Source organism: Coffea arabica, chromosome 10c, assembly GCF_036785885.1.
Source record: "Coffea arabica cultivar ET-39 chromosome 10c, Coffea Arabica ET-39 HiFi, whole genome shotgun sequence".
NCBI lineage: Eukaryota > Viridiplantae > Streptophyta > Magnoliopsida > Gentianales > Rubiaceae > Coffea > Coffea arabica.
In genome coordinates this window covers 15939388-15954801 of record NC_092329.1, presented here as the reverse complement: position 1 = coordinate 15954801, position 15414 = coordinate 15939388, and the positions used below count along the sequence as shown (strand labels likewise).

General features: G+C 35.4%; 1 protein-coding gene and 1 non-coding gene across 3 annotated transcripts; both read left to right on the top strand.

Moving 5' to 3' along the window:
- The first annotated feature begins 2120 nt into the window (after positions 1–2120).
- LOC140016105 (zinc finger BED domain-containing protein RICESLEEPER 2-like) lies at positions 2121–13959 on the top strand. 2 transcript variants are annotated; one of them, XM_072069295.1, is made up of 4 exons: positions 2224–2472; positions 8066–10240; positions 11520–13628; positions 13725–13959. In XM_072069295.1, the coding sequence occupies exons 3-4, from the start codon at positions 11540–11542 to the stop codon at positions 13766–13768; spliced, it is 2133 nt and encodes a 710-aa protein (XP_071925396.1). In that variant the 5' UTR covers positions 2224–2472; positions 8066–10240; positions 11520–11539; the 3' UTR covers positions 13769–13959. The 2 variants fall into 2 exon arrangements, 1 of the variants encoding a protein (XP_071925396.1); XR_011822447.1 differs by lacking the exons at positions 8066–10240; positions 11520–13628; positions 13725–13959 and adding an exon at positions 2798–3638 and having other exon boundaries at positions 2121–2472.
- On the top strand, positions 10767–10898 carry LOC113715254 (small nucleolar RNA snoR130). The gene has a single exon (XR_003453894.1). It is a non-coding gene; the product is annotated as a small nucleolar RNA snoR130 (small nucleolar RNA).
- Positions 13960–15414: the final 1455 nt, after the last annotated feature.

The following is a 15414-nucleotide window of genomic DNA, read 5'->3' as shown; positions in this document are numbered from 1 at the left end:
ACACACAAATACACAAAAACGTGTTTGTGTGTGGTGTTATTATTATTATGTGTTAGAGCACAAACAATTGGAAAGGAAACAATAAATATTCAGACTCCCAAACAACATGAAGTAAATGAAATTTTTTCGACATTCTTGGTAAAGATTCTAAAAAACATATGGTTGCAAAACAGAATCGGTAACAAATATTCGTATTTCATCTCCTCGAATAAAAGGAACTCATCCTTGAAACGCGTCTGCGTATATAGTGCATTCTAGATCAGATATGTTTGATGCTGTGAAATGATAGCATGAATTTCATGTGCTGGGCACATAAAATATTTCAGCAAGCGGATGGATATACTTGGAATTGGCTTGGCGAATCAAAAATTAGATATTAAAAGAAAGAGCTAGCTAATGTTCCTCTCTTAAACCATGCTCCAGTTTTGGGTTAAGAAAATTTTCCTTTTTTTTTTTTTTTTTTTTTTTTTAAGAATGGGGTAAGAAAATTTAGGTCCATTGCCATATTGAAAGAGATAGAAATTGGGTAGGGATGTTTTTTTTTAGTATCGAAGATAAGTTAATCGCTTTGTCTAAAGGCTCCAACATGCATAAAAAAAAGAAGGTGTCCGAGGAAATTTTGGAATATCGTGTAAAGAAACATGAATGGCTTGGCTTTCAAGATCGTTCCAGCTACCAAGTTGGACTTGACCTTAACCAAAACTAAGTAATAACTCTTCTTGCATGTTTAATTCTTTATGAAGGCACATTTTTAGGTACAAGTATTGCTCCGTATGTAGGCTTGTCATGATGTGCACTAGCATCAATTATATTTCACCAAGTAAATCATTATATCTGGTAAATTTTGTTCACTTAGTATCTCATGAGCTCTTCAAAAAATTTGTTGGGATAACACAAAATATATAAGCAATTAAATTGCATTACACATTTGCAGTAATAATTTTAAATTTCACAGACAAAAAATTTGTATTATTTGTCACCTACAAATTCTACTTCTCCCGTCCTCTTATATAATGTCCCTACGATGTTGTTTTTCTTATCATTTTTTTTGGAAAGATCGATTTTACCTTTATAATAAAAGTTAAAATGATCTAATTATATTCAAATAAATTATTATTTTTCAATGTTTTTCAAATTTTCAATGACATTGATAAGTCCCCCGCAATTTATGTAAGGAAAATGTTATTTGTAGTCCATTTTTTGTTATTTGCAATCTCACTAGTTGTTTTAACTTATAATCTAATAAATGAAAATTATATGATTAAATTATAGTGAGAATATGATTAGCAAAACATGTGAGTGCAAATAACATTTTCCTTTACATAACTATCATGTAGCAACTCATCTATATGTTTCTATTTTCATAAATTCGTTAGACAAAAGAAAAAGTTTTTAAAGCATAAAACCACTTATCTCTACAAACAATTTTTTTTTACAACAAACATAAATTTATAATTTGCACCCACACATATTGGGCTTTCTTTGTTTGATAGGAAAATCGTGTAAGAAAGTGTGTCGTGGAAAGAGTGAGACAAAAGAAAAGGAAACTAACTTTTCCATATGTATTTGTTTAACAAGAAAATGATGTAAGATTACGGAAAGATTGACGAGTGTATTCATTAATAAAAAATATTCAATATTAAACTTCTTCATTTTTAGTATTTAATATGTGTGCGTGTGTGTCTATATATGTATATTTATATATATGTATATACTTATACATATATATAAAAATAAATAAGAAGTAGCATAAAATGTAAAAGAAAAAAAACACTAATGTCATATAAATTCAACAAATTACCAATTTATTAATTATTGAAATAAGACTAAAATGTCTAATTACAAGGCGGTTGATTGAATTGTATATTCTAAGGTATTCTAGTTTATGTAAAAGTTTAGAACAGAGGAAATAGTTTAGAACGAAAAAAAGTTGTTAAAAAAATCTAATTAGTTGAAATCCATTTGTCCACATATCTTTTCCCTAATCAAACAGCATAATCAACTGTGGGTCCCACACCCAATTCCACAATCCATGTGTCCACGAGTCTTTTCCAAACCTTTACTTAATTAAACACTATTAAGGCCTACTTATAACCAATTAAAGAGTCAAAGACCCTCCGGGCCAAATCGTGCAACTTCTGGAGACATCCAAACGCGTCACCGGAAACTTCCCCTGTCCCCTTCGCCCCTCGATAAATCCCACTCCTCTTCTTCCTCCTCTATATACATGCACTAAACACCTAGTGGCAGTGTCCTTTTTTCTCTTGATTCTTCCAATTATCCTGTTCTGGTAGTAGTAAATTTCACTCCGATTTTTGTTTTCCTCTCCAGAAAAAGGTTGAGAAGAAGAACAGAAATACGCCTGAAGGTTTCAATTCAGTTCTGAAGATGAAGAGAAAGGACCTTAACCAAGTTAACGAGGAATTCTCCGATTTCTCCCTTACTTCTCCCGCTCGCAAAATTTGCCGTCTGGTATGATTTCTGTTTCCTCATTTTATATAATTTTTTTTTGTAATTTCCGGAGTTTTTTAGCTGATTATTAATGTGTGTGGTAATGTGGAGTTTTTCCGTTTGAACTAATTAGGATTAAGGTTTTTTTAAATTTATTTTGTGTATATCTTTGTGTAGTCATAAAATTCACCTTCTGGTATGAAGTCTGTTACCTCATTTTTTTTAATCTTATTTTTAATCTTTTCCAGTTACTTATTCATTTATATGGTAGTGTGGAGTTTTTTTGGGTGAACTCATTAGGATTGATCGTTTTGTTTTATTTATTTAGTTTTATTTTTGTGTATAGGATGCTGAATTAGCTCCGATAACAGAAGAAGAGCTTGAGATTCCGTTAGTTTTTGAGTGGCCGGAGAATGAAGGGAGCTTTGGAGGAGGGAATGGCAGAGTTGGAGGAGGAGGGGTTGTGGTTGAAGAGTTGCTGAATGGGGTCGAGAATGAGGAGAGGGCAATTGTGGTTTTTAATCTGGTTAACACACCCCTGTTGCAATCGCCTTTGAATTACTCGATTTCAGTCAGTCCTCGATTGATTTCTGGGTTGAAAAGTGAGTATTAATGCTTGAATACTTGAGTTCGGTGTTATGTATGTTGAGTTTTCTTCTGTGGAGAATTTGTTTGATTAGTGGCCAGAAATAAAAAATGAAAGCAAATTTGGGAAGATGGTGTTGGGTTTGCCACTTGTTAGATTCATGAAGCACCAACCCTAATTGATATGACAGCGTTGCCTTCTCGAGGGAAGTTAAGGATCACCCATCAATGGTCAAAATGAATAATAAAACGGAGGCGTGGCACTGAAGTGCTAGTTTACTACTCTATGGAAGATGTCAAAAAATGTAAATATAAAGTAGGAGAAATGAACGCATCTGTTTAGGGGACTGAGTATTGTGGTACAAGCAGCTCTGTTTCAGGATATATATTTAGAATGATGGTGTTGAGGAGTATTAGGCTTAAGTAGTTTAATGGTTTTCTAGAGCTAGGTCATCTCTAGGTTGATATATTCCTCTGCAATATTTTAGATAGTTCGGATTTTTTTTTCCCATTTCATTATTACAACATGAATATTACTATTGAAATGATTTATAGTATCCCTGTTATTGTGAGAGGGTTGAGCCTGGGGTTCTGAACTTTCATTGTTGGAATGCATTTTTGCATATGGTAGGTAGTGTGTTGCTTTGGATGGAACTTTTAAGTGGTTTAATGACTTGCTTGTTTCCTGGTCTGCTTGTATTACTGTTGCACTCTCTTATTGGAGTAGTATTAATTCGGGGCTTGGACAGAAGGAATTTTGAGCTGACTTAACAGGGGATCAAGTTAGACTGCTTCGTTTTTTATTGAGCATGACAACAGGCATTTTGGAAGGAAAATATCTAGTCACTATATTATGAGTGACCAATTAGTATTTATAGAAGTACAAACCTAACAAACTATTTACAAAAATACCCTTACTAATTTATTATCTACAGAAATACTTATATTCTCTTAACACTCCTCCTCAAGTTGGAGCATATATATCATAAGCACCCAACTTGTTACAAATATATCTCACCCTAGAGCCGCCTAAACTCTTGGTAAATAAATCAGTCAATTGATCTACAGACGGTACATGAGATGTCTTTATAATTCCGTCAAGCAATTTCTCTCGAATGAAATGACAATCAACTTCAATATATTTTGTTCTTTCATGAAACACTGGATTAGAAGCAATATGAACAGCAACCTGATTATCACACACTAAATTCATAGGTTGTTTATGCTCAAATCCAATTTCAAATAACATGCTTTTCAACCAAACCAACTCACATACAGTGTGAGTCATAGTGCGGTATTCCAATTCTGCACTTGATCTGGAGACAACTGTTTGCTTCTTACTCTTCCATGATACTAAATTACCACCAACGAACATACAATATCCTGTGATCGATCTTCAATTTGAGGCAGAACCAGCCCAATCTGCATCATTATATCCTTCAATATCAGTGTGTCTATGATTTTGATACATAACCCTTTTCCAGGAGCACTCTTAAGATACCTGAAAATCCGTATAACAGCATCCCAATGACTAGTACGAGGGGTATCAAGAAATTGACTCACAACACTCACTGCAAATGAAATGTCAAGTCTCGTTACAGTGAAATAATTTAATTTACCCACAAGTTTTCAATATTGTCTAGGATCATCTAGTAATACACCTTGATCTCCTACTAATTTCACATTAGGATCCATTGGAGTATCCACAGGTCGGCAACCTAACATTCCAACTTCAATCAGCATATTGAGTGCATATTTTCTTTGACATAAATAAATTTTATATTTAGACCGAACTACCTCAATACTCAGAAAATACTGTAGATAACCTGAATCCTTTGTCTGAAAGTTTGCCTGTAGATTGGATTTAAGTTTCTGGATCCCCACAACATCATCACCTGTAATCACAATATCATTCACATAAACAACTAATAAAATTTTACCAGCATTAGAGTGCCGATAAAATACAGAATGGTCTACTCCATATTTTGTCAGATCGAACTCTATGACAACACTACTAAATCGACCAAATCAAGTCCTTAGAAACTGTTTCAATCCATATAAGAATTTTTTCAAATGACAAACCAACCGCGAATTCTTTTCTTGAACAACAAATCCAGGAGGTTGTTCCATATATACCTCTTCTTCCAAATCTCCATGCAGAAATGCATTTTTCACAACCAATTGATGCAATGGCCAATTATAAATTGCTGCCAAAGAGATAAGAAGACGAACAGAGGTAATCTTTGCAACAGGAGTAAATGTTTCTAAGTAGTCAATTCCATACATTTGAGTAAATCCCTTTGCTACAAGACGAGCCTTCAATCTATCAATAGAACCATTAGGTTGCACTTTTATAATGTACACCTATTTACAACCAATAACCAGCTTACCAGAAGGAAGAGAGACAAGATCCCAAGTACCATTTTCTCCAAAGCAGACATCTTTTCTTGCATAACTAATCTCCAACTAGGATGATTAAGAGCATGGGTAATAGACTTAGGAATGGAAACAGAATCAAGGGAAGCAACAAAAGAAGAATATGATATAGAGAGACGAGAATAAGAACAAAATTAGAAATAGAATGAGAAGTGCAATGCCTCTTACCTTTGTGTAAAGCAATAGGAAGATCTAACTCTGAGGAGGGCATCATACTTGGATTTGAAGATTGAGAGTTAATTGGTGAAATACGCGGCATATCAGAAACTTTTTCAACCATGAAACGATGAGAATAAACTTGAAAATTAGAACAAGATAATCAACCTATGAATCTGGTGGACTAGATAAATCAAATAATAAAGAAGAAGTGACTGGTAAAACAGGAGAGGAAAAAGAGGGACACTGGTCTAACTCACAAGGCATACCGTGTTTCATAAAATATGGAGTGGATTTAAAGAAAATAATATCAGCACAAATAAAAGATCAATTTAAAATTGAACTGTAGCATCTATACCCCTTTTGCGCTCATGCGTATTCTAAGAAAATACACTTAATAGCACGAGAATCTAATTTATCCACCCCAAGAGCAAGCTGATGAACAAAGCACACACATCCAAAAATGCGAGGAAGTAATTTAAACACAAGTTCATGAGGAAAAAGAATGGAGTGAGGTAATTGGCCTCCAAGAATATTAGATGGCATGCGATTAATTAAATAACATGCAGTTAGAACTGCATCACTCCAAAATTGTTTGGGCACATTCATGTGCAACAAAAGTGTTCTAGCAATCTCGATTAATGTCCAATTTTTCTTTCAGTAACTCCATTCTGTTGTGGAGTGTGAGGACAAGAAAACTAATGAATAATGTCAGACTTAGTCATAAAGGTATTAAATGAAGTGAAAAAATATTCCTTCACATTATCACTGCGAAGTATAAGTACAGGCACACCAAATTGATTCTTTATTTCTGTAACAAATACACAAAAAAAATAGAATATAGTTCTGAATGATCTTTCATTAAATAAAACCATGTAACTCTGAAAAAATCATTAACAAAGATTACAAAATATTTAAAACCTAACTTTGAAGTGACTCGATTAGGACCCCAAATATCAGAATGAACTAACAAAAAGGATTCAGAAATCCGTTTATTGACTTTAGGAGCAAAAGAAACACGATGATGCTTTCATAACTGACAAGACTCACATTCTAACGAAAACAACTGACTCAAAGTAGGAATCAACTTTTTCAAATTTTGTAGAGAAGGATGACCCAAATGACAGTGAATTTCAAGAGGAGAAACAGTAGTAGGACACACAATCGGACCATTGAAGTCGAGAAAATAAAGACCATTATGCTCATGCTCTCCACCAATTGTTCTTTTTGTTTTCAAATCCTGAATGACAACAGAATCAGGAGAAAAAGTAACTGAACACTGTAGAGATTTAGTGAGTTTACTAACAGACATTAGATTTAAAGGCAAACTGAGTACGTAAAGAACAGAAGACAACGGAAGAGATGGATTAATTTCTACAGTGTCTAGTCCTTTAACTTTAGTGGTAGATCTATCAGTTAAAGTAACATGAGAAAAGGAAGTAGACTCTTGAAAGTTAAAAAATTTTTAGAGGTACCTGACATATGATCAGTAGTCTTAGAGTCAATAATCCATGAGTCATTACCTTTTTGTACTAAAGAAGTAGAGGGAAGAGATGCGTGAGTTGTAATTTGGTACTGTAAGAATTGAACATAATCTTTTTCAGATATGGTAATAGTCTTCTGGGATCCTTGTGTTGAAGAACTTGATTCAACTTGATCAGTAATAACTGCATTAGCAAACCGATGAGGTTTTCCAACTAAATCTCAACAAGTATCACGATTGTGATTCTTCAAATCACAATGAGTGCACTCACAGTTGCCTCGACCTCCGCGACCTCCTCTACTTCTGACACTTTTTGATAAACTTTCAACTATAGTGAATAGTACTTTAAACCAAAAAACAGTTAAAACGCGTGATGAACAGTACCCGATGAACAGTATCGGATGAATAGTATCTTTAAATAGTTACGCATGAACAGTTTTTTTAAACATTACTTTGAACAGTATTTTTTGAACAGTCGGGTACAGTGATGAACAGTACTGCGTGATGAATAGTGTCGTGAACAGTATCGCGTAAAAACGATTGCACGACGAACAGAACTTTTGCGCGATGTTTAACCCCTAACCCTAGGACTTTTGCTCTGATACCATGACAACAGGTATTTTGGGAGGAAAATATTTAGTCACCATATTATGAGTGACCAACTAGTATTTATAGAAGTATAAGTCTAACAAACTATTTACAAAAATACCCTTACTAATTTATTATCTACAGGAATACTTATATTCTCTTAACAGAGCACAAAGGACTGTTTTGAGTTATAGGCTTTTAGCAGAGTTTTTCATTGATCTTGTGCTATGTAAAGTTGTTATCTTCTCTTTATGCGTGGAAATATTTTGATGATAAATTAAATCTTTGCGCTGTTGATTTTCTTTCTTTTTCTTCCCCTGAATAGAAGTTTCAAAAATCAATAACTAGTTTGGGAATATTGTGCAGATCAACTCTCGTGGTCCAATTACTCTAGTCAATGGAGAGCATTAGATAGTGAAGAAAGAACAGATGATAACAAGTCTGATCCACAAAATTAGTGTCTAGCAGTTGTTCCTTGGGTGCCGCCACCTCAGCTTTATTCAACAAGTGGAGATGAAGCTATTCCCCAAATAGATGTTTCTGATATGATGGAAGCTGATGACGCAGAGGTATCAACTATGGATGTTGAAGATAATACTGTTGGTTCTGAGCAGAAAGTGGGGATGAATGTGAATGAGGGTTTACAACAATGGCAGTAACAACATTGCATGGTTCCACAGCCTCCCCAGAACATATCAACTCCCATTGTATAGTTCCAATGATGTGATGGAGCTAGGCTGGGGCCTTGGAACTATGGCAGTTCGTAATTTTTTGTTCATGCCTTGTTCTCTTTTAGGATGACTCAGCAGGCATTAGGACTTAGATGTAAAAGTTCGTTGCTTTTTATTTTCCTTCGAGAAGACTTGTGATCCAGTGCTTCTGGCAGTGGCCTCTTCTAAATGTTAGATTATTATTATGGGCGTGGATAGTCCTTTGGTACTTTGCACCGAAATGGTGATCTTGTATGCATGGATTTTTAAAAGAAATTGAAAATCCTTCCTTAAGAGTAGCACAGTTAGCTTATAGCTGCAGCAATTGTTTTCCTTAATTCTGGATTCCCTTTCGACTAGAGCAGTTAGATAGGGTGCATGGAAGCAGTTGTTTTCCTTCCTAATTCAGGTTTTATATGCTATTCCATTCTGCTGTAACTGGATTATGAAGCTAGTTACAGTCTCCAAGGCATCTTATACTGAATCATGTAATATGCTCTATAGGTTCAAAGAAAAGCAGACATTTCTGATGTTAAAATATCCAGATCTATTTATGTACATTGGTAGCTGTATAATATCAATTCTTTACTTTGGGTCTAAAGTTTTAATGGGAATTATTATCTGTGAGTTTTGGGCAAGGTGTCAAAAAGTGAGATGAATTTCAGATGTGAAGGATTATGTGATTTCTAATCACAGTTCTAATGTTATATTTTTCAGCTAAGTATTGATCTCTACGAGTTTTTTTGGCTTTCAGTTGCTGGTTTTGTATGATTAATTTTTTGGTCTGGTTGTGATTATCCAAATGATTGAACTGGTTGCCGCTGAGTGACGCTGCCTTTTGCTTTGAACCTGCCTCAGAAATCTTCAGTTCCACTTTCGTGCTCAAGAATTTACTAGGTTGGAAAGTGATTAGAAGGAGACTCATTTTGGAAATTAAACAGCAGAAAATGCCTGCTAAGGAATGTTTCGTAAGAAAATTTCAATAAAGGAGAGAACTTGTGCATGAGGGCTACTTTAAGGTCATTGCAAAAAGTTCAGAGGCTACAACATTTTTTATTACATAGGATTGCAAAGACGATTATCTTCTTTGCGAATTTAAGGTGGATTACTTTTGAGTAGGCAGTCCAATAATCAGCCAACTTCCTTTGTAGATTTACAGTTTTAGTTGACTAAGGCACACATGAGGTCGCCCAGATTTTGTGTACAAAATGTGCCACAAGTAGGGGTGAGCAATTACGGTAAATACCGATTTACCGACCGAAATCGATTTCAATTTGGTAAATCGAATTTGATAATTCGGTAATTCGGTCGGTAAATCGGGGATATAGTACAAGTTGAAATCGAATTAAGTTCGAAAACGATTTTATAGTTTTTGAATTCGGATATACCGAATTCGATTTAATTTCGGTAAAACGGTAATAATATACCGTTTTCAATTTCGAAATTCCCGAATTAAGTTACATAGGAAATAGTTCATTATGTCCGATATTCATATTGGTCCAATTTCAGATTTTCAGACGTGGTGCCCTAATTCCGCTCTTCGTCCCCTCTTCCTCTCGCTCCTCTGCACTGCCGCGGCCCGCGGCGCAGTCCCATCTTCCTCAGTTCCCCTCTTTCTCTCGTTTCTTCTCCTCTCCTCATTCTGCTCAGTCCTCTCCTCAGTCAGTCCTCTGTCCTTTCCTCTCCTCTGCTCAGTCCACTCTTTCTCCGTTTCCCATTCTGACCGAGGTTTCACCATTGCTGACCGAGCGGAGCATCCACTATCACCGGGAGGTCCAGGACCACAGTTCGCTAGTGCTGATTCCAGTGAAGCCTTGGATAAGCCTATCAGGTAAATGGGTTTATGAAAAAGACTCAATAATTGGATTTTCATTTGGTGTTTTTTTTTCTTTTGGTATTTGATTCTGGATGTCGTTGTTTAATTTGCTAGTTTTTTTATATGGGCTAATTTAATTTCAGTGGAACTTGTATGATGTTTGATGCTCAATTTCCTTCCTGATTGAATCTTGATAAAAGTTATGAGTTTTTGAATTGGATAAGAGTAGTTGAGCCGGTACAAACTTGAGCAAACTTGGATCAGTTTCATTCTTCTTCTAGTGCAGCAAACTTGAGCCGGTTCTCCCTCTCTTCTTCTTAATCTTTGCATTTACAAATCTGCTTTTGATCCAATTTTCTGATTCATTCATTCTTTTATATCTGTTGTTCTTGATTTTTATAGTTGTTGGGGTTCCTGTTTGTGGTTTTAAATGAAATTTTCTGGGTCCTTTCTTTTTTTTTTTTTAAATTCTTCTCATTTATTTGAAGTTTCAAGATTTGTGGGAGGTTGATTCTTGACTAATTATATCAAACTTTTGATATCCCACTGATGAAACATTTAGTAATCTGAAAGCTGTGACTATAAATTGGTGCTCCCTTCTAGCAATCCTGATTGTGCTAAGGTTGAGGAACCATAGCTTCTTCCCAGGTGGATATTAGGCATTCTGAGGGATATGTTTGCTTTTTCGAAATAATCATTACAAAGATTCATTTACCTTAGCCTTAATTTTTCTTTTGATTTAGTTTCTTGATCTCTCACTTTCCCTCCTTTCTTAATTTTTATTTCTCTTGTATGTTTTTTTTTCCCCTTTGGAAGGAAAAAAGTTGACAAAGTTCAGAAAGGCTATCCCATTCCAGGGCCAGGATAGGTAGGTACTGGCTCATTTTTCAGCTGTTTACAGTTGCTCTTCAACACTTGTGCTGTCGAGTATGCCCATTGGCCGGCAAATGTTGTTTGGCCCACTTTAGAGCATCCAAGCTAGCTAGACTAGAGCCCCAGTTTGAATCTAGATAACTTGCACTAAACCAGTAATGAATCACCTCTTCTTTTTCTGCATTGTGATGTTAATGCTTCCTATATGGTTTCTGTCTTGAGTTTGTTCTATGATAAGAAAGTGACTGGCTTCATTGAATTTGCTCAGATTTCATCTAGTTGGTTCTGAGTTGGTTCTAGTTGATTTTCTCAGCGTTCATTGAATGTTGTCCTGAGTTGGTTCTTCAATTTCATCTAGTCTTTTATTTCAATTTTATTGCTAAATGATTGTTGCACTAAATTGTATAATTTATTTGCTCAGATTCGCGCAAAACTTAAGGTATGTCTACTACTAATGATGGTGAGAGTAATCCAAGTCACAATGAGTTAGAACAAGAAGGATCATCTAGAGGTCTTCTTCCTAGTCCTACAACACAAAGCTGTGAAGAATCTGGTTTTGGCAAGAAAAGAGGAGAGTACAAGAAGAGGTCCAAAGCTTGGGATCATTTTCATGTAAAGCATGTGAATGGAGTTCGTCATGCAATTTGCAAATACTGTGAGAAGGACATAGCCGCGGATCCCAAAAGTCATGGTACGACTCCCCTTAATACTCATGTAGCTAAATGTCCTCTAAATCCTAAAAATAAGCACACTGGCCAGGCTACTTTGTGTTTGGGTGAAACTGAAACATTAGAGGGAGAGGTTAAAGGGGCACTCATAAGTTGGAAATTTGATGCGGAAGCCATTAGAAAAAGCATAGCTTATATGGTAATTGTTGATGAGTTGCCATTTAAACATGTAGAGGGTAGAGGTTTTCAATACATGATGCGGACTGCTTGTCCATCATTTAGAATTCCTTCGAGGTGGACTATTTCTAGAGATTGCTATCAGCTGTATTTAGATGAAAAAATTAAGTTGAAACATCTCTTGAAGAATAACAGTGGCAAAATTTGTCTAACCACAGATTCTTGGACATCCATTCAAAGGATAAACTATATGTGCCTCACTGCCCATTTCATAGATAATGATTGGAAACTGAACAAAAAGATCCTAAATTTCTGTCCTATTGCTAGTCACAAGGGAACTGAAGTTGGTAAGGCCATAGAAAAATGTCTACTAGAATGGGGAGTTGATGATATCCTAACTGTTACAGTTGACAATGCAAGTTCCAATGATGTAGCTGTCAGCTATTTACGAGGAAAACTTCAAAATTGGGGGAAAGCTGTGTTAGGGGGGAAATGGACTCATGTGAGGTGTGTAGCTCACATAGTGAATCTAATTGTTAATGATGGCATCAAAAAACTGGGGGATTCAGTTGATTGTATCAGGGCAGCAGTTAGATATGTTAGACAGTCACCTTCTAGATTGAAAAAATTCAAGGAATGTGTGGAAATTGAAAAAATTGAATGCAAAAGATTGCTCTGTTTAGATGTCTCTACTAGGTGGAATTCTACATATCTAATGCTAGACACGGCTCAAAGGTTTGAGCGGGCTTTTGAGAGGTTCGAGGAGCAGGATCCTTACATGCTTCAAGAGTTAGAAAATCTGCCAACAAAATCTGATTGGACAAAAGCTAGATTCTTGGTAATTTTTTTGGAGAACTTTTATCAGCTAACTGTGAAGGTTTCTGGTTCCAAATATGTGACTTCAAATAATTTTTTCACTGATATTAGTCACATACATGGCATTTTAATTGAAATGGCAGCAAGTGATAATGAAGAATTAAGTTCAATGGCAAGATCAATGAAGGATAAATATGATAAGTATTGGGGAAAGATTGAAAAGATGAATATGCTGATTTTTATTTCCTCCATGCTTGATCCTCGAACTAAACTTGAATACCTTGAATTTGTGGTTTGCCAAATGTATGGTGAGTCCGATGGTACAACAATAGCTGGCCTTGCAAAAGATGCAATGTTTGAGCTGTTTAATGAATACAAGATGCTCAACACACCTGCCTCAAATTCTGTGTCTCATGTTTCTTCACTTTCAAGTGAATCTCAAAGGAGTAAAACTACATTTTATGGATATGGGGATGCCTCTAAAACAATCACTGATCGGTACAAGTTGGAGTTTAAGAAGAGAAAAATGGAACTTGGGGGTAGGGATGCAAAATCTGAATTAGAGAAATATTTGAATGAGGATTGTGAGGAAGATGATGAGAGATTTGATATCTTGTTATGGTGGAAGGCCAATAGCCTTAGATTCCCAATCCTTTCAAAACTTGCTCGTGATATGTTAGCAGTCCCAATTTCTACTGTGGCCTCCGAATCTGCTTTTAGTACCGGAGGTCGTGTTCTTGATACATTTAGGAGTTCTTTGACTCCTAGAATTGTGCAAAGTTTAATATGTGCTCAAGATTGGTTTCGGTCCTCCAAGACAGAATTAAATGTAGAAGAAAATCTGGAAGAACTTGAAGCCTTCGAATCTGGTATGCTATCAAAATTTTTATTGCAAAATTTGAAGTATTTCTTTATTTTTAATAATTGCCTTTATGATACTTCATGAATTTTGTTTGTTCTTGCAGAGTTGCTGAAGACCGGAACTGAATCAACTGTAATTGACCTTTGAGAGGTCACAAATGCTGAAGTTTGAGAGTTGAACCACCTATAATTGTTTGTTCTTGTGGATTGTGGATTGTTTCTAGATAATTGACCTTTATGATTTCTGGATTGATTTCTGTAATTTCTGATTGTGAATTTATGATTTCTGGATTTGTGGATTTGTCATTTCTGGATATGTATGAAGTTTGGGATAGTTAGTAATTTTGAAGTTTTCTAGATTCTGTTTGGATTTGTGATTTCTTAAGTAATGCTGTTTTGAACTGGTAGGCGTTAGCTACTGGGAAGAGGTTTTATATGTTGTGATTTGGTAGTGCAATCATCTGGCTATTGTGCCTATGGACGTGATTACTACTTCTATTTTTTGATTATTTTGGTGCAGCTTTATGAATGATAATTGTGAACAGCACTTATTTTATTGCTAGAAATTATTTTATTATACAAAGCAAAACAGGCTGCGATTGCTTCAGGAATTCGGACAATTCGGTCAATTTGTGTTTACCGAATTCAATCCGAATTGAATTCGAATTCGGAATTTGGTAATTCGAATACGAATTAGGTCGAAATATCCCAACACCATTTACCGAAAATTATCGATTTCAACCTACCGAATTACCGAATTCGAATTCGATGCTCACCCCTAGCCACAAGTGATGAATTGAGTTAGATGGAGTGATCAAATGTGAAGGAAATTATCAAGATCACACTTTGCAGGTATTCAGTAAGGGAGATCTGTTCATGAATATGCTTAAATGTAGTTGTGATGGATTCTATACATCTAGCTGAATTATTCAAAAAGCAAAGTAATTGTATGTTGTAGTATCCATAATATCCAAAAAGAATGAAGAAGAAATCTGCTGTAAGATTGATAAAACAGAATTATGGAAAGAATGACATGTCCTAAGCTTCTGCGGTCTTGAACCAAGTGCTTCACTTGGCCTGCAGGCTAGCCCTGAAATTTGTTGCTGTTGCCTAACCGTCTTCTCTAACTTACATTCTTTATAATTTATACTCTCTCCCTTACACTTTCGTTGTCCTTGTTACTTCCTCTTTCTTGGAATACATGTATTTCTTCTGCCTCTTTCTATGTTGTAATATTATTGTACCTGATTCCTTCCAGTGAAAAACACTGTTCCCATCTAAGCTAGGCATTGGGGTTCAAAAGCTATTACACATTTCATAAGCTCATTTGATGTCAGAATTAACACATGGTAAATCACACACTATGCTAAACCATGTCCAAGACTGCTTGAATGCAAGTTGTACTGCACCTGATTGCTATAGTGGGCTCCCATAGGTAGATCAAATGGCGCCTCTCTTGGATCTTTACATTGAGGCCACTAGGTTGACAGTGCATCTTTACAGTAGGTTCTGCACTATCACAGGGGACTAGTTTGACATAAGTCAGGATATTCCTGTGTCAATCAAAAAAAAAAAAAGATTGTTATAGTGGATAGTATAATCCTACTTACACTAACAAGACTGGAATCATGACACATTTCTATTATTGACTAATAAACTAAATTTTCGACCCAAAAAAGAAACTGCTAAACTATGTAAATAAAAGCACTTCAGAAATAATCACTTTCCGGTGCACTTTTCACATACAAGATATTAAGGAGACTACAACCATGAGTTAAACAAATATATATATAT